Consider the following 22781-nt stretch of genomic DNA (forward strand, 5'->3'; position numbering starts at 1 on the left):
GCTTTGTGCGTAAGATACGTAAGTAATGAAGCAGTGACACAATAAATATGCACCGGGGCATACAAACTGCTTCACCTTGATTTTTAAACTTGTGCATCTACATCTGTACCTGAGACGGTTACAAACATTTGGACACGTCACGTTTATAAACATCGCACTTATGTACACAAGGAGACCTTACAAGTGTAGTAGATTGACACACGGAGTCCTTGATGTCTAATTTGAGGGAGACAATCTGTATCAGGACATGCATCCAAAATACTTTTTTGTCACGCTATGCAGGACACTTTCTTTTAAGAAACACGCGAGACAAACGTCTGGTAAGATAAGCAAACACAGCACTCTCCACAAGCTCTGTGGCAGTAGTTGCTGTTCGTCAGCACAAATGTGGAAAAGATAGATGTTCAACTTAACAATTCCACGCTCATTGTTAGTGGGCCAGTACGATTTACTCCCACATACTGGCTACTATCCTGAACCATATTCCAACTCCTGATATCAGACGGAAGAGTGCGTTGCTACATGAATATCAGTAGATAACGCGACCTTCCAGTACTGAACGACGTATTCCCTATGGAGCGTGGTCTCGCGGTTCTAGGCGCTCAGTCCGGAACCGCGCGACTGCTACGGTCGCAAGTTCGAATCCTGCCTCGGGCATGGATGTGTGTGATGTCCTTAGGTTAGTTAGGTTTAATTAGTTCTAAGTTCTAGGGGACTGATGACCACAGATGTTAAGTCGCATAATGCTCAGAGCCATTTGAACCAACCCTATGGAGCGAGAAAGATTGCGGTCAAGTCATCCCACTATATCGTAGCCAGGATTGTTCCTGAAAATGAATTCAATGCCATCGATGAATGGGAACGCTGTTGGCAACAAAACTGCCCTCCATAGTGCCTGGAACAGCCCTGCTTTGAGGAGGAACCCCCCTGGTATTGACCAGCCTTGGGCAGTGTGGAGTACCCTAACGGGCCATGAAAGATGAGCAGACATTGTCCGCAAGTGGTTGCAAATCTTCATCTCCATCTTGTGGCAGATGCGAAATGACTCATAGTTGCTCGTGTATCAACATTCCAGCACGTCCCTACAAGAGCCGTATCGAAGATTTACTGTCCGTGACGAATGGTGTGATTAGGTAAATAAAACTCCTTGATACTCTCCTGTAACTGTTGTCATTTGTGTTGTATTATGCAGGAGAACTGTCTTATGTAGCAGCTTAGTAATCCTTTTATATGTAAAGCTATTATTGTGATTCCAAAATTCTTGATGGTGCTGCGCTTACTGCTGGTGTAATCGTCGGGTGCTTTGAGCTGTCGCAAGTGCAGGGTCTTACCCTAGATGAAAATCAGCCTACAGATTATCACAGAAGTGCTGGAAAATGCCACCGTTTGTTAGAGGGGCTCCCTGGTTTGGAAAAGGACGCCAGGAGCCCGGGGATGCAAAGCTTTTTGTAGGAACGGCCTTTTAGAGTTACAGTAAAAAATAGCCCCAGCCCTGTCAGTCCGCCGATTTGTTGCTGGGGCGAGTTTCTAAATAGGAACCAGCAGGGTTACTAACAAGGGAACCTCCCCATCGCACCCCCCTCATATTTAGTTATAAGTTGGCACAGTGGAAAGTCCTTGAAAAACTGAACACAAATCAATCGAGAAAAAGGGAAGAAGTTGTGTGGAACTATGAAAACAATAAGCAAAATATACAAACTGAGTAGTCCAAGCGCAAGATAGGCAACATCAAGGACAGTGTGAGCTCAGGAGCGCCGTGGTCCCGTGGTTAGCGTTAGCATCTGCGGAACGAGAGGTCCTGGGTGCAAGTCTTCCCTCGAGAGAAAAGTTCATTTTTTTTTATTTTCAGACAATTATTATCTGTCCGTCCGTTATGTTTTCATCACTTTTTTGGGAGTGATTATCATATCCACAAGATAACCTAAATCGAGCAAGGTAGAAGACCTTGCGATCAAATGTATTCGGTTCCCATTGGAGAGGCACGTCCTTTCGTCTACTAATCGCACGGTTTTGCGGTGCGGTCGCAAAACACAGACACTGAACTTATTACAGTGAACAGAGACGTCAATGAACGAACGGACAGATCATAACTTTGCAAAAATAAAGAAAGTAAACTTTTCACTCGAGGGAAGACTTGAACCAAGGACCTCGTTCCGCAGCTGCTCACGCTAACTATGGGACCACGGCGCTCTTGAGCTCACATTATCCTTGATGTTGCCTATCTTGCACATGGACTACTCAATTTGTAAATTTTGCTTTTTTTTTTTTTTTCATTGTTCCACACAACTTCTTCCTGGTTTCTCGATTGATCTGTGTTCCATTTTTCAAGGCCTATCCACTGTGCCAACTTATAACTAAATCGGAGGGGGCTGCGATGGGGAGGTTTCCTTGTCAGCCTCAATTTTGTTGGAGACCTGGAGCCGTCAACACGTAGCGCCCGCATAGATGAGAATACAAAACAGAGGAGCTCGTAGTAGTAGTAGTAGTAGTAGTAGTAGTAGTAGTTGTTGTTGTTGTTGTTGTAGCAGCAGCTGCTTTATTCATCTGTAGATCTCTTTTTACAAGGACTTACGACATGTCAAAGTATTTACAAGTTGAGACCAATTTAAAATAAGCTAATTCATTTACACTTACATTTACAATCATTAGATTTACTCCTGGTATACAATAACTTATTAAATAACGTAATGCCACACTGTTCACTCATTATCTCACTATCAGTCACTGCACACACTATATAAATTTTGTTTCATAACACTTCCTCTCTACACACACACACACACACACACACACAGGTGATCTCTGGGCCGTTTTCTGTACCACAACTTCCCGTTTGCTACCCTGAAAAACTGAGTCAGCATACCCCTATAATGAGTGAGATGTTGAGCTCAGAAAGAGGAAGAGGTGTTAGTACTGTGCAGTGTATAACTTGGATGCAAGTTTTTCTAGAAAATAAAAAGAAAACAAGGGGGAAAAATCATAGTTTGAAGATGTTATGTTGGATGTTGGCGGAAGTCTGTGTTGTAGGCTTCGCGCGTATAGGGCGTAGCGGGAGCCACTGAGAATAGTGTGTGACGTTTACTATTCGCATGACGTAAGTGAATGATCTACACAGAGGCGACAAAAGTCATGGGATCCCGCGTCGGACTTTCTTTCGACTGGCGTAGCGCTGCATGGACTTTACAAGTTGTTGAAAGTCTCTCGCAGAAATATTAAGCCATGCTGTCTAAGCCGTCCATAATTGCGAAACGGTTGCCGGGTGCAGGATTTAGTGCACGAACTGACATCTCTTTTATGGGGGCCCAGTGACACGGTGTATTGCCATCAACAAGAATTCCGTTGTTGTTTGTGAACAAAGTACGTGAATGGCCGCAAATTGTTTCCAAGTAGCCGAACATAACCATTTCAAGTCAGTGATCGGTTCAACTGGACGAGAGGATGTTGTCCATTACATATAAAATAATAGTCTACAGACGAAATACTGCGAAGAATTCATAAAAATACGTAAATAGAGATAAATAGACAGTATATTAAAAGACAGTTGTGTGCTAATGACCACCAGTCTGCTCATCCAGTCAAGGCTTGATGGTGTAGCCATAAAACAGTTGTTTGGATCACTCAGGCAGGCTCTCAGTGGTGTTGCGCAATCACAGCTTCGACTGGTCAGCTTTTACCCCCATTTGTGCGTGTTGTATGCACGCGCTCCGTGTATTGTTTGGGCGCGTTTTACAGGTTAGCTGTAGTTAATTCGTAGTCCACGTTTTACGTCATTAGCTGTAAATCATGATGTTGCTATAAGCAAGCTGGTGGGCCAATCATAGGGCTGGATTTCTAGCACGAAATCGGTTTGTTCTCAGCCCAGGAATATCGTCATGGATGGGGGTAGCCGCGCGGTCTGAGGCGTCTTGTCAGGGCCCGGGCGGCTCGCTCCGTCGGAGGTTTGAGTCCTCCCTCGTGTGTGTGTGTGTGTGTGTTGTCCTTAGCGTAAGTTAAAATTAGATTAAATAGTGCGTAAGCTTAGGGAGCGATGATCTCAGCAGTTTGCTCCCATATGATCTTACCACACACTTCCAACAACTTCGTCATGAATGGGCAGTTGAAGAATATTCATTATTCAGGAATATTCTTCAGCAGGGCTTCTTGTCGTTTTGACACAGGAGGAGCTGTGTGGCTGTGTTGGAAGCCAGTTTAGTGTAGTAGTTCTTATGCGCCCAGAGATGATTGTCGTGGTTGTACTGCGCTGAATGTCGTACTTACGTGAGGAATGTCTTATTTACGTCATGGCTGCTCAGTCACATCGGAGTACAAAGTTCAGCCGTAGAAAACACTACACTGATAGCAGAATTTCGAACCGTAGCTGATGATGCTTACCATTTAGTAATGCTGAGTTTGTGGATAAGGTTATTTTGTGCGCCTAATTTCTAAATAGTGTTTTTTTTTTAGGTGCTTCCTAAAAGATAGTGCCCTATCAAGTAGGATTAATTTCGTTTTAAATATTAAAATTTGTTAGTATGTGCTTTTTATTTTCAATTTCTTTGTGTTATCTGGGCCTGAAAGTAATTCCAAAAGTTGACATTAACTGAATGTTTTTAGTATTTGGATGCATATGATTTGACAGTCAGCTGCTGCATAAAATATTGGTGCAAATTATTCGCTGATTGCGAATTTCATGAAATTTTCTGCAATGGGTGTAGATCTATTACCCAATTATGGCATACGGAAATTTGTAAGGGAGCGGGGAAATTCCCATTCAGCGAATAATTTGGAAAAATATTACAGACAGCTGCTAATCATCAGATCATGTGTAAGTGCCATAAAATGAGACAGGGCATACGATGATAGAAAGGGCTCTATTCCTTGTGGTACTGCCATTCACCCTGAGTAATAAACCTGTACTGCTGGAAGCTTAAAAGGGAGACTACGATGTAAGGAAGAGGACTGTGACATGTAGGGTTTGGATCGGTCCGGGGAGCTAGCACGGATAGCTCAAATGCTTATTGGGTTAAGTGGGAAATCCTGTCAAAAGATACGCTATGGCCGAACTCGGATTGCCGTGGAGCATTTTCATCCTTTCCCGAATGTTCAGGAATATACAGTAAATACGTCGGCCCTTACCAGCGTTGTCCCATTGACTCCGTCAAGTATCCACCCTCCAGTTTTTTTAGCTGGAGTTCATTGCACCAGTCATCTTCTGGCCACTTTCGATATTTCATTTGTTTTAGCCAGTGTGAAGGAGCATTATACCTGTTGGTGATGTCTGTCTGGTATATGTCGGGAATCGCGTGTAATTGAGTGATCTGGAACGCCACAGATAGCCTCACTAGCATACTCTACGTGCTCAGCGCACAGCTATTCTATGTCGCTCGACGCGAAGTTGGTGCGCCCAAGCGTTTGCTCTTATTAACTGACTATTTGTGAGTATGAAACTGTGGTATGCTATCATGGCGGACGGTGGTAAATTTGAATTAGTAGTTCCTGTACTTGTTATTTTGTGCATTATTTTGGAAGTCGTATGCAGTATAACAGTTATGTAACCCGCCAGGGTAGCCGAGAGCGCTAACGCGCTGCTTCCTGGACTCGGGTAGGCGCGCCGGCCCCGGATCGAATCCGCCCGGCGGATTAACGACAAGGCCGATGTGCCGGCCAGCCTGGATGTGGTTTTTAGGCGGTTTTCCGCATCCCGATAGGTAAATAGCGGGGTGGTCCCCATGTTCCGCCTCAGTCAACACGGCTCGCAGACATCTGAACACATTCGCACTGTTCCATGGATTACACTCGATGCAGACAGTTTGGGTATACTAATTCCGTCCTGGGGGGGGGGGGGGGGGGGGTGTACGGGGTGGCGGCAGGAAGGGCATCTGGGCACCCCTTAACCATTAACATGCCAAATCCGACTAACGATGGCTGACCCTGCGTCACTGCGGGACAAGTCTCAAGCGATAGAATCCAGTATAACAGATATGTGATAACCGTAACTAAGGTTTTCATCAATATGTACTCCAAGATATTTCGAGGTCGCCTTTCTAGCTATGGAGGTATTCCCTAATTTAAATATTGCAATCGTTTAAGGGGAATCACGGAAATTCAGCATCAGAGTAGCCTGAATGCCATTTTTCTCGAATACGCGTTCAGTGCCTTGAACAGTCCGCCACTTTTTTCGGTAGCACATGTGTTGTGGCAAGACTAGTTGAACTGGACTGTGTAAAGGTTGTGAATTTTCGAAAAGTGCCATAGGAAAGCGTCTACACACCCTAAGTAGCTTTTTTTGTCTTAACAGACAACTTTTCCATGTCCGAGATGCTACATATTTCGTCTGTCAAAGGAGTCCAATCCGCATGCTGCATGTGGCCCAAAGCAAGTTGTCAGTGCGGCCCAAGAAGTGAACATCTGTCACACGACCGATAAAAAAAAAACAACACAGAATTCATTTTGTGTAAAGTTATGGTAAACTGAATATTTTCTATTTGAAACTACGGGCACACGATGCTACTATTCCATTAGTCCACCTCGCTCTTAACATTGCTGCCCGCAATATGGTTGTACTCCCAAAGAGACGTTCTTATAACTTGCCAATCCGTTCAGCAGCGCTGCTGTTACCTTAAGACTGTTCAGCTGCAACTGCTGAACTAGAGAGTTAGAGACGTATAACGATATTAACTAATGGAAATAGGAGATTCTGTGTTACTTCTGTGCAATTGTGATAAAGAATCTTTACTTATGACCACTACAAGTCAGTAGATGTTAGAAATCTTGACGTGGATTACAGCTACTGCCGATGTTTGCTTCTGAAAGAACCGTAATTCTTTAATAACAAATTTAATTTAATATCCATTGCTACAAATAAGAACCATATTGGAACGTGGACGTCTCTGTAATGGACTTTGACGAAGTTTGTTTTACTTTCGTGTGCCGTTTTTAGCGTAGCAAATGATTGGTACGAAGATACGATCTTTAATTCAATTCAATTTAGTCATTGGACGGCCCACGGCCTAGGTTCCTATGGGATTGAGTCGTCGTAAATTCCAGGAATTCCTCAGAAGGTTGGATGCTGAATATGGTGATATCGTGTATTTTATAGAAGTAAGATGGCTAAGTCGAGGCCAGATGTTAAAAAGATTTTACATCACAGTTGATGAAACCAAATTGTTCATTATATCAAAAAGCAAAACCTTGGCCAGACCTTGACGACGCTAGCTGGGTGGCAGATTCAGCATTTGTGGTAGCTTTGACTGCTCGTTTAGATGACTCGGACAAGCATCTTCAAGGTAGAAACCTACTTATCGGTCAATCTTTCAAACAACAAATGCGTTCCAAATGAAATTAAAATTACAAGTATATTAGGTGCGGCCAAAAAATACTCGTCGTCTTTCATTGTGTCCCAGGTAAGCTGAAAGTTTGGACGCCCCTCGTCTACGCGTTACACACACACACACACACACACACACACACACACATTGTTGACTTTTGCAGGTGCACTTCGCATTGCTGTAGATACCGACTGTCGGTTGTTCCAAGTCAGACGCAGCATCAACAGTCCTTCAGAATGTTCCCTTGTCGGTGCGACGTGATGTGGTTGAAAATAGTCTCCTTTTTATGACCGCTTGAAAAGGCAACAGTGCTCGCTCATATATCGCGCGGTAGGCACTCGTTTGCATTCTCCATCGCATCTCTCCTCTCCCCCCCCCCCCCTTTCCCCCTCCCCCTCCTGCCCACCTTCTGTCTCAGTCCTTCCATCGGTTCACGACTCAGTGCTGTCACGAGCCTCATCTTTTACGCCCCAACTGTTAGGCAGCGCGTAAACTATTCTTCGAAGTGACTATGCTTTAGCGATGGAGGGAAGCAGTTCTGCATATTTTTATCCAAATTGGTAAGGTAAGGCCGAATTTTCGCTACATTTTTGTTAACTGTGTGAACAAGTTCAGCACCGAACTGCCGATCGTGTTGCAAGTAGTAGAAGTTCTCATGTGCCAACAACTCAAGCTATTTTAATGACGACAAAATTAGGCGCTAAAGGCGACCGTATCGGACTCCCAGAATTCCATAATCACTGTCTCGCAATGTGAAATTACAAAACAATAAAGGCAATTAAATTTCTAACAATACTTGTATTATTTATCGTTAACATTAGCTGATTTGTTGTGTTAATTTTTGCGACATGTTGCATTCTTTGCAAGCACGTTGATTAGCCAGAGTCTGTCGGTTCGATGATGAAGGAAACAGATCCTGTCTTACAATTACCGCCTACGCACAGACTTTACCACAAACGACGAACGTCTTCTGTCTTCCATTGGATCGCTCAAATTTCAGCATATATCTGTTCCGCTGTTAAACGTCGGTCAGGCTACTTCGTACTGTATTTTTGCTTTTTATACAGAGCGAATTGGGAATCTAGGATGGTTAGCGAGTTTGCTTAGATATATTGTGTCAACAGAGTTCAGTGGAACTTTCTTAAAGGTACTTGTGTGACTACGAGGGTTTTGCTAGCGTTGACTACGAGGGTTTTGCTAGCGTTGTAAAACAAAATTAGAACCAAAAAGCTCGCCTTCTTTCTCGACAGAGCCCCCATCCAAGTTGCAAGTCTGGTCCAGTGAGCTTCGCCATTGTGACTGTAGCAGAGTGGGTCGGTTCATAGATCTAGTGAGCGAGTCATTTTTGTGATCTAGCCTGGGTCACTTTTTCATTCAGGTTGGGGTCTCTAGTTTTTTGTAAAATCTTTATTCCAACTGACTAAGCTTTAGCGATGGGAGGAAGCAGTTCTGCATATTTTTATCCAAATTGGTAAGCATCAACAATTTGAGCTACATACATTCATTACTGGCTATTACTATGGACATTGTTAGTATTTACTATTCTACTCTACCAAAATACAGAAAGTTTCTGCGTGCCAGAAGATCTTATAAACCTGCTGTTGCTGGCCTGCCCACCGAGCTAATCCCAATGGACGTGCTCATGGCAATGGGCTGGCCCAAATTACTTGAACTAGCTGCAGTCCCTATAGTGTTAGTAGTTGTTAATTGGCCTCTACATTCTATTCGAAACTACTAGTACCTAATAACTACTATGTAAGTGCTGTTGTCCGATCGATGTTGGTGCCATACCTGCCTCCCTGATCCAGGAGAGCGGCGGATCTCGATCGTAACGGCGATCGGTCATTCCGCGCCCAGCGGTACTGGGCAGGTGTATCTCAGTCTTAATCGGTTCTTTTCATTCAACGACCATTATGGTCCCTTATAAACTCCCTCAAGTTCTTTGGTGATACCTCGTTTTCCAAGATGTTGAGAATCTGAAAGATATCGTCGCGTCTTAGCGAGGAAAAGGCATCACGGTTAGGTATTTGCTGTAATCCGTTGCCACATTGTTGTCTATCTGACTCTCATAGATAACGTGATCAGGTCTATAGTTTACTTGTTTGGCGCAGCTGGTTAACGTTGTTTGTAAATTCGGCACTAGATACACGCCATCAGATCATCGGTGGGCCGCATGGGGCCCGCGGGTAGCGATCTGTGCATTCAGTGGTGTAGCGTAAACCTGTCCTCACACGGGACAAGGCAGTTGACGATGACGTTCACTGTGAACGTGGACGGGACATCCTACCTCACGAGAGAGCGCCGTCAGCTCTAGGGACGAGCTGGTTCACCTGATTTCCGTCAGCGCTCTCCAGCTGCCGTAGTCTGCTTTATTTTGCTCGCACACAGTTTGTTCACGAGAAGGACGCGCGGAACATCTGCGTTAACTCTAATGGCGATTTTTGTAGCAGAGTAAAGAAAATTCAGGACTCGTTGATGGCTTGAAAAGCGAGAGTCAGAGAAACACTGAGTAATGTTGTGCCACGACCTGGGATACAAACTGGTAGAAGGTATTCGCTAATTGAGTTCAATTTGCATTCAGTTTTCGGTTTGCCTAATGTGAACGAGCATGCAGAAGTGGAGCAATACGACATGGCATGGACTCGACTTATGTCTGAAGTACTGCTGAAGAGAAATGACACCTTGAAAGTATTGGGGCAAGGTGGTTTGTACCCCAAAGTACCGTTATCCAATATGGCGGCGATGTCATCCAAGATGGCGGCCGTGACGTCATCTAAGATGACATCATCCAAGATGGCGGATTTTGGCGCGAAGTTCGAATTTTGGTGGGAAGATAGGTCAATTGGGCTACCTGCACTAATCCAACGCCCCCTCTCCCCTCCTCCAGAAAATGACAGGAAGTTCAAATTCCATCAAGACAATGCAGCACACCTTCGAAAATCACAGTAAAATAGGTTACTTGGGCTACCTCTACCAACTTAAGAAAATGGTGGAAAGAAAGGGCACTTGGACTACCTCCACTAACCTAAGTCACCTGACCACCGCCTCATCCTATGAACTGGCAGGAAGTTTGAATTTTGTCTGGAAGATAGATCAATTCGTATATCTCTGCTAATCTAAGAAAATGGCATGAAAGAAAGGGCGCTTGGTCTACCTACACAAACCTAAGACACCAAACCACCACCTCATCCTAGGAAATAGTGTGGGGGAGGACTCGACCTTTGCTGGACATAAGTCTTTATTATTTTCCATGCACCAGTCTTCATTTAAACAATTTGATGCAGTACAGCCATACACAAGGTCCGTCTCCAACTGACCTGGTACTCAGTACTGCTACCAGAGGGTGCTGTCATCCCTCCTGTGATGTAATCCAAGATGGCGGTCTGGAGGGAGAAAATGGCACGAAAATGACTCAGCCTGTGCTAGGCTTCTGGAGAGAGTAAGGAAGGAGTGTATTTTGGAACAATTTATTTAGGGATGGGTTTTGAAAGTTAGTATGTTTATCACTCTGATGCAAAACACACACTCAGACATGCTTGGGGTCATGCCAAACAGCCCACAGACCTGTTAACTATTCCTAAATAACGACCTGCAGACACATTAACAACTCCTAAATTACCGAAATAATTTCAGTACAGACATGCAAAATCCTCCTAAGTAATGCAGTACACTGATGTGTAGACACGCTCAGTACTCGTAAACTGTCCAAATAACTCATAACGCAGCCTACAGACCTGCTCGCAAAATAATGCAACAGACATGTGCAGGCACTGCCCACCGCCCCCTTGAGTCGCAGATGGCTACTGCACACGCTCCCAGAAGTTGAGATGCACCAGCAGCTGTTAAACCACCCACAGGTGTCTGCAAGCATGAGGCAGCGACATCCCTATCATACTTGACACCGGTTCACCTTAAGCATTAGTCTTACAAAGTATGTGTGTGTTTTCCGACATGTGCAAAGGAGATGACTGTGGAGTACTGTGATAGCAGAGAGAGGAGTATGTCATGTCATAAGAACGGTACAGATATTTCTATTTCCCGAGACACAGGCCTCAGTAGGGTGTATTTCTGATACTTCGCTAATAGTCGAATGTCGTTCAATTGAGACCATGATCATAATATTTAATTGTAAGCACAATGATAAAACATATACGTGACTGGTTTTCTAGGACGATTCTTCCTATGCGTGGTCTGTGGTGGGCCTTATTCACGTTTCCGGTTAACGGTAGATCTGTCTGAATGAAGAGGCATGTTGGATCATAGGAATGTAGTGGAGTTAACTTTGTCGTCCTCTAGACAGCCAACTAACTAATACTTAGTACGTGTTGGATGGCTTTCGTGATCGCTTGGAAATTTGAGAAGATTCAATATGGACGAGTGTTTGCACTGGACCATTATTCCTGCCCATGTAAATTGTTTCGTTCATTGCTTTTGCACATTTCGCGCCTTTATTTAGTTGAGGGAACATGGATTGTGCTGTGTGAATCTAGCAGGTGAAAATCCACCCCTAAATAAAGTGTTCCAAAATAAATAAAGTACACTCCTTCTTTACTCTCTCCAGCAGTCCAGCACAGGCTGAGTCATTTTCGCGTCATTTTCCCCCTCCAGACCACTATCTTGGTTTACATCACAGGAGGGATAACAGCACCTTCTGGTGGCGGTACTGTCTACTAGGCCAGTTGGACTCTAGATCTCATAGTGGAGACACTGCCTGCAAAATAAAGACTTAACGTCCAGCATAGGTCCTCCCCCCCCCCCCCCCCGCTGTTTCTCAGGATGAGGTGGTGGTTGGGTGACTTAGCTTAGTGGAGGTAGTCCAAGTGCCCTTTCTTTTCCACCATTTTCTTAGATTGGTAGAGGTAGCCTAAGTGACCTATTTTCCCGCCATTTTCTTAGGTGTGTTGCATTTTCCTGATGGAATTTGAACTTCCTGCCTTTTTCTGGGGGAGGGGGTGCCAAAATCCGCCATCTTGGATGACGTCACGGCCGCCATTTTGGATAATGGTCCTTGGGGGTAGCAACTGCCTTGTCCCAATACTACTATTGCAGGGCTGTCCATAAATCTGTAAGAATACATGGGGGTGAAGATCTCTTCTGAACAGCATGCTGCAAGGCATCCCAGATATGCTCAATACTGTTCATATGTGGGGAGTTTGGTGGCCAGCAGAAGTGTTTAAACTCAGAAGAGTGTTACTGGAGCAACTCTGTAGCAATTCTGGACGTGTTGGGTGTCGCATAGTCCTGCTGGAATTGTGCAAGTCCGTCGGAATGCACAATGGAGATGAATGGATGCAGGTGATCAGGCAGGATGCTTATTTACGTGTCACCTGTCACATTCGTATCTAGACATATCAGGGGTCCCATGTCACTCCAACTGCACACGTCCCACACCATTGCAGACCATCCAACAGCCTGAACAGTCCCCTGCTGACATGCAGAGTCCATGGATTCGTGGGTTGCCTCCATTCCCGCACACATTCATCCGCTTGACACAATTTGAAACTAGACTCGTCCGACCAGGTACAAGTTTCCAGTCATCAACAGCCCAATGTTGGTGTTGACGGGCCCAGACGAGGTGTAAGGCTTTGTGTCATGCAGTCATCAAGGCTACATGAGTTTGCCTTCAGTTCCGAAAGCCCATATCAATCATGTTTCATTGAATGGTTCACATGCTGACACTTGATGTTGTCCCAGTATTGAAGTCTGCAGCAATTTGTAGAAGAGTTTCACTTCTGTGACGTTGAACGATTCTCTTCAGGATCTTCTTCCGGCCGCAGCGATGTCAGAAATTTAATGTCTTACCGGATTCTTGATATTCACGGTACACTCGTTAAATGATCGTACGGGAAAATCCCCACCGCTGCCTCGGATGTGCTGTGTCTTATCGCTCGTGTGTAGATTATAAAACCACGTTCAGACACACTTAAATCTTGAAAACCTGCCACTGTAACAGCAGTAACCGATGTAACAACTGCGCCAGACACTTATCTTATATCGGAGTTGCCGATTGCAGCGCCGTATTCTGCTTGTTTACATATACCTGTATTTGGATACACATGCCTATGTCAGTTTCTTTGGCGCTTCAATGTAGTTGAAGTGTAATGTCACTAGCCACATGCATAATATCCAAGTTCTCGATGTAGCATTGATTACCAACACTCTTAAATAACGCGTTTCATCATGTGGGCTTCAAGACAGAGATTTGTTCCATAATTTCATTCGAATGCAACAGGAGATTTTTTCGAAACTACTCACCGTTATTGAAAAAGGTATTTATCGGCAAGAAACAAACGTTAGCCAGTCCATAAAGCAAGAGATTGGACCATATATACTGAGTGTACATAAAGGATGGAAACACTTTCAATTATTTATTCCACAAGAGCTACACATTGTACAGATGTCATACATATTGCATTTTGAAGAGAAACTCCGAAAGTGTTTTTTATACAAACCTTCGATATGCGAACCGTGAGTGACGCGGCAGACTTCAATACGGTAATGTCTCTCGTACGCGCTCCACATTCACTTCACTCACACTGGGACGTCTGCTTCTCTTTGCCGGGCACAAGCAACCCGTTGTAACGAATTTGTTGTGCCAGTGGTAAATGGCCTTCCTAGTTGGTGGCTTCTTACCCTACTTGGATCTCAACATCTATTGAACAGCTGTAGCACACTTGTTTTTGTCGAACTCCAACACACAGAAAGCTCGCTCCGCACCTGAACTCGCCAAGTTTGCGACTAGAGCTGACTATCGGCAAATTACCAAACTACACTACATGAAAAAAAAAAAAAAAAAAAAAAACTTTCAGGGTTTCTCTTCAAAATGACTTATGTATGATATCTGTACAATGTTTGGTTCTTGTGCAATAAATAATTGAAAGCGTTCCCGGACTTTATGTACATCCTATAGCTTATGGCAAGTTTAATAATAGCAGAAACTTCCAGTGTGTAACTTGTGGTACCTTTCAGATTTAGATTGCCAGTTAGGTACTTCTGGCCTGTGGGGAAAAATTACAGTCGTTTGCCTTTGCAACAGGAATTGAACAAAAGACATTATTTCAAATAAATAACATAGACTTTTGAGGAGTAACTGATATTAAATGAAAAAATCTTTTAGAAAACAAAAGGTGAGATAAAAATATTGGGAAAAAAGTGAACGCGAACCTGCTAACTTTCCCTTCACTACTCTGAGCTCACAACGGTATCAAATGTCCAAGGACTGTATCTACAATTATTTGATATTTAATATGAAAACTATACCAAAGAGCGCTTTTGGTAAATCATTGTGCCGTAGTATTGAAACGGTGTACTTCCGTATTACACAAGTTATAACAAGAAAAAGTTAACTGTGTAAGCATTTACCTACCTATATTTTATTACAACGTACGTAGCGAAAACGCCGCTGTTTGGAGAGATCACCAATTTGCTGATGCTTTGAAACAGCTTATATTCGTACCACGTACTCTACAAGAAAGAAAACCCACTACATACGATGGTTAACGCCATACCACAATCTAACATATACATTCACGACACACACTGCTGTGAAAAACTATTCTACAGACCAGTATAAACAATTATGGTTTGACAAAATCTCGCCGAACTCAAGAGTATAACTTCCTGGCCGTTAGGCGCGCTGCAATCGCAGTGGGTAACAAGAAAGAGACGGAGTGTCGCGACTGGCCATTCCATATGCCGACTTCTATTTTCTGCTTGTGACAAAACGATGTCGCATCTCAGTGCCCACGTTCCTCTCCACGAAGCAAATATCTCTGGCATGCCAGATTCTTCACTCCGCATTGTATGGGGAACGTCGAATTCCACGCTGTAAGCGTCACCAGCTCCTTGTATGTTTTCACGCATCATAAGAGGACGGCGAAAGATTTGCGCCAACTAACTATAAAATAAATGAATAAATAAGTATCATGTGGCACCCAGCCTGATAGAAGCATTTGAATTTGGGTGTCTCTCGTGTCTGTTCCATTACTCTTTCTCGTTTGGCCTCACGAGACTGAATGTGCTCTATTGCAGAACTTCCCAACGTATCTTATCTGGGGTGATCATTGGGGATCGATCCCGGGATCTCCATGTCAGCAACAAGAGATACCAACTAGTAGACCTCAAAGACGGCCAACAACGTCGCCTTTTAATAAAATTTCGCTCCCCCTCCTCCGATACATAGAAATTTCCTAGAGTTATTCAAATTGGTCTCCTATCTCCTTAAAACTTTATTATAGAACACACTGGCGCTCTCCGCTTGGTAGATGGATATGGCTACAAGTATTTGTCTCCGGCAGAAGACATGAACTCTGCGATGCCAGCTGCCGCGAAAAACAAGTTCTTCCCAAGTCCTCGGACGGAAGAGCTTTCATTTATCGCCTTGCGGAAGAAATGATATGTTACATCCTGCCTGCAGTATCACATACAGCTATGCGTTTGCTTCAGTTTTTGTTACATCATCAGATATTAGACAAGCATATCATTTTCCAAGCACGGGAAAATAGTGCGTCTGGGTGATTCAGCTGCATTTTTGTCTAGATCATGATAATGTATACATTTTGGAATTTATTTCCGAAATTTGGCTAATCTGTAATAGGTATAGATGAACTACTTAAAGCGATAAACGAAAATTTGTGCCGGACCGGAACTCTAATAATGCGGATTTCCCAATTATCGCGAATGGTCGCCATATGACTTGAGCTATCCAATCTTGCTCCCCGGACCGAACCAGTCTTCCACATTTCACACAGCTATTTATTTCTTCTCATAGACAGGTAGTACATCTGTACCTATTAAAGTTAACAACGGGACCGCACCTACTCGTCATCACTGATTTCGTCCAAATGTATAGTATATCCAAGGCTTGGCCAGAAAAGAAAGTGACAAAATTTGGTGCTCAGGTGACCAACCGTTTCAGAAAAAATATTTTTTAGCGCGGACCGGGTGAGATATGAGCCACTATGTTGGTGTGGTTTCCAGGTAGCGGTTGACGCAGCAGATAAAGTACAGAACGGTAATAGAAGTTCGTGGAATCAGTCCATGATTGGGAACTTTTATTTTCAGTCTATTGTATTTGATGTGATGCTGGATAACGCTCATGTATTTTATTTGGTGAAACCGTTTGTGCAGGAGAACAAATTTCTTCTCTTAACTGACTCTAGGGGAAGACAAATCCGTAACTGTGTACGATGAAAATTTCGATATGGTGGAAGACTGACACCGTGAAGTGTTAAAGTGATTCCCCCCAAATGCACACCGCTAGTGCAACTCTGCCATGTCTATTTTTATCGTCAGCTAACGAGTTTCATCAAAAAGCTTCAAAACTGCGCGTATTTCGTCGAGAGAGAAAAAGAAATCTCGTCCCGAAATAACTGCTTGAAAATACGTCACAAGATGTCCTCGCCAATATTTGGCGAAATGATGCGTTACGCTTGGCTTGGCCTCATACTGTGCAATGAGAGAGAACGTTTAATAAATGTAAATCTAGGTCGTTTTTGTGCGCATTATCCAACAAAATTACTACGATAAATGTTAGACGTGTAAATCACCAGCTGTGGAAAAAAAGTATCTAATTTTATATGCGACGTTCCATGTACGCTTTACATTACTTTCCTCAAAATTTATTGATAATTCCAAATTATCTTTTGTCTTCCCTTTCCATTCCTTTTTAAAAATGTTAATAAATACTATATATATTGAGCACTATTTCGGTTTATTTGTGTTGTAACTAACGTGAAAATGGATTATTTTTTTTTAAGAAAAGGGTATCAGCAAAAGGACTCGATCCCATAACCATCGAAATACTATTGCAACACCGCAACTTAATCGACATTTTGTCATCGAGATTCCTAGTAAAATCTATATTTTATATAATGTAATATATAGGTAAAAGAAACATGCCAAGGTTGTTGTCACATATCCATGCATACATGTTTTTAATTAAGAACTACGTAATGAAATTTTTTTCAGTTGTTACTCTCATGCAGTTTCTTAAAGTTTGCATCAATGAGAAGTAAAAAGTGTAAATAAAACTTCAAAGTAAGGTTGTCTATATTTCTCTTCTCTAGATAGTAATGGAAGGAAACAGGTAAATGTGTACCAGTAAATTACCTTTATCAAGTTTCCTTATATAATTATATATAATATGTAAATAATTTTATTGCGAACACGACGAGGTAGGGTTGCCTTAGGAAAAGTAGGCAGATCTTAGGGTTGTCGTGATTTTTCTTTCTACACGCGTGACGCCGTAGCCGTCCAGTTCGGAAACTACAGTTCCTTCATCGTGTTAGTAAAACGATTAAAAATATCTCAATTGATTTAATGATAGAATCGATACAAATGATTCATTTAATATACTGGTAAAGCATTATTTTCGAATGTTAATGATGTTTGCTTATAAGTTAGTGGTACAGCAATAAAGGTTAACTTTTTAAATCAGTTCTGTTAGGGAAGATTTGAGAAACCGATCTCACGAAACAAAATTCTCAAATTCGCACCACAGTTCATCTTCAAAGTTCCGGCGAATAAAGGTATACATCTATTACTGCTATTCACAGTTAGCAGTTAGCCTTGGGGATAAACAACACTAGCATATCCACTAGCATTAATACAGTCTGCTCTTTTTCCTGACGTACTGGTGAGATGTTAAAAGCAGGCTAGTCCACGTTAGCCAAGACTCGGAAGTCTTAAGTCGACGTCTAAATAGTAGGTGAATTTTACTTCTTACAGCAGATTAGATTGGTTCTGATCAAAACTTCGTTCATGTAATGCTGGAGAGAGATACGTATTATATTCGATAGATATTTAACGTGTTCAGTCAACAACAAAAGCGCATTGTCAATATTTCACATAGAATTACAGCACTTTTACAACCTAGACCTACCGATTCTTTTGGTAAGTTTAAGAAAATCATAAATCAGAAAAGTATTAGAGACGCCAGTTTAATTCTTTTTCCTTTACATAGAGTAACGTCTAAAGTTTTGTTACATTGAGTTTTGAAAATATCTTGAAGGTGGCCTCCGTTCTGCTCAGTGCATTTGGAGAGCCGAAATCGGAAGTTTCGATCCACTTTTTCCAACATGCCTGTCGATGTTGGCAGTAGCAACACGGATATTGTTCCGTAGCTCACCCTGGGTCTGCGGACGATTGGTATACACAAAGGATTTGAGATAGCTCCACAAGAAAAAGTCGCATGGCGTTAAATCTGGCGAACATGCTGGCCAGTGGAGATCGACGCTCAAGGAGATGAGACGATCGGGGAAGTGTTCGCACAACATGGCCATCGATGTTAGTGCCGTGCAAGCTGTGGCGCCATCTTGTTGGAACCATATATCACCCACATACATTTCAAGTTCTGGAAGGAAAAACTGTTCAATCATCTGAATAACGCTCAGAAGTGACCGTCACTGCTTTATCGTGCTCTTCGAAAAACCATGGGCTAGTAACGCCAACTTTAGATAGTGCACACCAAACAGTGACACGTTCTGTATGCAGGGGCTGCTCATGGAGTTCTCTGGGGTTCGTGCCATCCCAAAACCACAATTTTGTTTATTCACGCAGCTAGACAAATGAAAACGTGCCTCGTCGCTGAAGAAGTGAGGCAGCTCAGCGATCAAGGCTTCACACACATTGTTTCGTGAAACAAAATCACGTGGATGAATTGTGTGCACCACGGAGAGTTTATACGGGTGTAATTTCGACTCTACATGACGAATTCGTCCCACTGTGCGTTCAGAAATTGCAAGGGCAGCTGCATGTTTGCCTGCAGGTCGCTTGGGGAATTCAAAATCGACATACTGACCCTCACAATGTTTTAGGCGTTCTGGTGGTTCTTGAAGGTCCTGGTTTATTTTTGTGTACACTTCCAGTATCCACAAAGGTGTGTACCCACGTAACAATTAATTTCCCATCAGGAACACAAACTGCAGGCGCGACATTGAACTGTTTCCTGAATGCGCGCTGAACTCTGATAACCGAACGTCCATTCGAAAAGTAGGCCACAACGGCGAACGCGCGCTCCGCTCTTGCTCACTGCATGATCGCTAGTAAATTAACTTTGAAAAAAAGTTAAGTCTCGCAGTTTTGATTGCACTGAAACCCACGGAACAATGAGTAATAGCCGCTGTGTGCCGCGCCTTTATAATGAAGTTCCCGCGCCGCACCCTGTATTAGGAATTGTCGTTTTAAGGAGGCTTTGTACAGTTCTCAGCCGATTACTGGGAGAATGACCATACGATATCAATTTTACAAATGATGAAAGTGTTATAACAGTTGGGAAAATCACATAAAAACTGGAAAATATGATTATGGATGTCAGACTGAAGAAGTGGGTAGCAATGTTTTGTGTTAGCAAAGTGTCACCAACTTCAAACAGTTTAGTAAAAGCATCCTCTAATGATGTTTTAACAATTTTACCTAATATGCATAATGTTTCTGAACCTGATATTTCGTTGGCAGGTTCAGCAATTAAGACAAAAAAGCAATAGAGAGCTTCACCGCATCATTTGCATAGAATTACCATCGAAATAGGGGTCCTCATTATGTCTTGTCTACCAAAAGTCCATGAATTTACAGGCTGCGATTTTGTAGTTTCCCGATTTGATAGACCCCAAGTGTCCCGTATCAAACAGTTCGTATCAACTTGCTACCTCAAATTGGCCTACAAAAACTACGTGAAGCTACAGCTCATGCGCATCGAGAAAAAAATGAATAGGACCTTTTTTGTCGGAAGTTTAATATAGTTTAATTTTGTATTGTGGCGTTTTCGCTGGAGGGTGCGGTTTTCGAGCTATTCAAGAAAAACGTACAAAAGTGATATTAAACGTGCTCTGTCTCGGAAATCATTCGGAATTGGGCATGGGTCCGTATGCATTTTTTTGTACAGAATCACTAATACTATCACCCCTCATAGCATGTACCTTTCCTCCTGGCTCACCCTGTATACCGATGCGCCAAAACGTTATGACCGTCTTCTTAATAGCCTGTTCGTCAGTCTCTGGAACGAAATACTTTAATGGTTTTGCGTATCAGCAACCCGACAGTTTTTTGGTAGGTTTGTGAAGGTATGCGGCATTAGATCTCTTCACTCAGGTCATGTAATTCCGGTAAATAACGGGCCGTTGATTTCCGTACGCGGTAATATGGCCCGATAGCGACCCATATGGGTTCAACAGGATGTGCAGCAGGAGAATTTGGTCGTGGAGACATTAATGTAAGTTCACTATGAAGCTTCTCAAACCACTGTAGCACGGCTCCGAGTCACGGACAGTTATACTGCTGAAAGATGACATCGCCATCGGGGAAGACACCAAGCATGAAGAGACGCAGGTGGTTCGCAGCTGTCAGCTTGTCTTCGATTACTAGCACGGGTCCCATTCAAGCAAAGGGGCATGTCTCCTATAGAATAGTTCTGCTTCCACCAGGCTGCGACCATGGCATGCTGCACGTTTCGAGCCCCATTCATATCGTTGACGGCGTTTGTGGAGACGACCAGCGACCTAGTTTAGCAAAAGTTGAAAGGTGGCTACACGGAGTCACAGCGCCAGAGATTGCGCCAAAGAGTATTATTCAGCCGCCTCCACTGGCAGTTGCCGCTGAGAAGTTGCTGAGGGCAGTAGTAGTTCTGAGGTAGGCGTGATCTATGCTTGTTGAGACGTCGATAGAGTACTAGTTGTTCTGTTGGGCAAGACACCATATGTTATTCGATTGGGGATGTTGTAATGATCAAAGTGTATTTTTCGTCAGTATATATGAAGGTAAAGAAAATTTTTATTTTAGGCGTCGTAAATAACAATAACTCTTGGTCACAGGTTCAGTCAATAAAGCATCTGGCTCGTGTTCTTGTATTTCACTGTAATTCTGAGTTCTTTGTGCAATCATAGTATTTCTGGTTTTTTTAATTACTTCATTGTAAATGGCATTTAAAGCATCTTGTCGTATTGAGGAAGAACCGTGCCAGATGTGTACGTTGAATCACACTTCCACACACAGAACAGTTCAGTTACATTTGTACTTTGTTGTTCCGTAGCTTTAATAGTTGCTGGGGACTTAATTAATTAATTAATTAATTGTGTTAACGGAAATTTCCTTTCATTCTTTATTGTTATTCTATGCAGTCAGATTGCGTACTAATTTTAGTCGCTGTCTGTCCGATTACGCAGTCTCGTAACCGGTTGGCCCTGAATAATATTAGTACGCAATCAGACTGCATAGAATAACAGCAAAGAATGAAAGGAAATTTCCGCTAACACAATTAATTAATTAAGTCCCCAGCAACTATAAAAGCTACGAAACAACAAAGTACAAATGTAACTGTTGTGTGTGGAAGTGTGATTCAACGTACACATCTGGCACGGTTCTTCCTCAGTACGACAAGATGCTTTAAACGCCATTTACAATGAAGTAATTAAAAAAACCAGAAATACCATGATTGCACATAGAACCCGGAATTACAGTCAAATACAAGAACACGAGCCAGATGCTTTATTGACTGAACCTGTGACCAAGAGACATTGTTATTTAAGACGCCTAAAATAAAAAAATTTCCTTACCTTCATATATATTGACGAAAAATACACTTTGATCATTACATCATCCCCAACCGAATAACATATGGTGTCTTGCCCAACAGAACAACTAGTACTCTATCGACGTCTCAACAAGCATAGATCACGCCTACCTCAGAACTACTACTGCCCATAGCAACTTCTCAGCGGCAACTGCCAGTGGAGGCGGCTGAATAATAATCTTTGGCGCAATCTTAGGCGCTGTGACTCAGTGTAGCCACCTTTCAAAGCGTGATTCACCCGAAGAACCAACACGTTTCCATTGATCGTCCCGTGACACTGCTGTCGTAATTTACGATGTCGTTGGGTCAAGAGGTGAACATGGAGGGGTACAGAGCAGACAAGCCTCCGAACCCCACGTTCAGTGAAGAGGCACGGGCGCCCAACCATTTAACGAAGACAGTAGCACGTGGACATTCTACCAGCTTCACCGTTTTCGAGATACTCGTTCACAGGCTCTGCGTAACAGTAATCAGCCCTTTGTCAGAGCCTCTTATGTCAATGGATTTTGCCGTTTGCAGCCCATATTTTCGCTACAGTGATCCCCCACCCGCGTCTGCTCCGCTTACATACTTCTTTTACTGCGTCACGTGCCCGTGGCGTCACCAGGCGGCGGCATCAAACGTCACGATGGACAGTGGTCATAATGTTATGGGTTACCTGTGTATAGTTGTGAGCCCGAGTCCCGACACTCACTACGCTGTTCGATTCATTATTCAGAGCCCGCACTGATATTCCGTGAAACGCACATCACATCTCTCAGCATTTTCCAGCTGCGGTGGACATAAGTCAGCTAAATCGTTATAAAATGAGTGCAAGACTCTCAAGTCTCGATTAAATTGGAACATCCTTCCCTCTTTATTAGGTTTCAGACATTTATTTTGATAGACTCCTTCATTACTCTGCCCCA

The 22781-nt window shown here is 43.1% G+C and overlaps 1 protein-coding gene across 6 annotated transcripts in view; it reads left to right on the top strand.

Annotated features, from left to right (window-relative positions):
• LOC126336622 (zinc transporter 2) overlaps window positions 1-22781 on the top strand; it is a 627171-nt gene that overhangs the window by 537235 nt on the left and 67155 nt on the right. Inside the window, exon 1 of one of the 6 annotated variants that reach the window (XM_050000503.1) lies at window positions 7719-7867. The exons of 4 other annotated variants lie outside the window; for them this stretch is intronic. In XM_050000503.1, coding sequence (XP_049856460.1) covers window positions 7830-7867 — 38 coding nt within the window. In that variant the 5' untranslated portion in view covers window positions 7719-7829. Of the gene's footprint in view, window positions 1-7718; window positions 7873-22781 lie in introns of those variants that run through there. One more of the 6 variants, XM_050000506.1, reaches the window with a different exon arrangement.

The sequence above is a fragment of the Schistocerca gregaria genome, chromosome 2 (genome assembly GCF_023897955.1).
Source record: "Schistocerca gregaria isolate iqSchGreg1 chromosome 2, iqSchGreg1.2, whole genome shotgun sequence".
Lineage (NCBI taxonomy): Eukaryota > Metazoa > Arthropoda > Insecta > Orthoptera > Acrididae > Schistocerca > Schistocerca gregaria.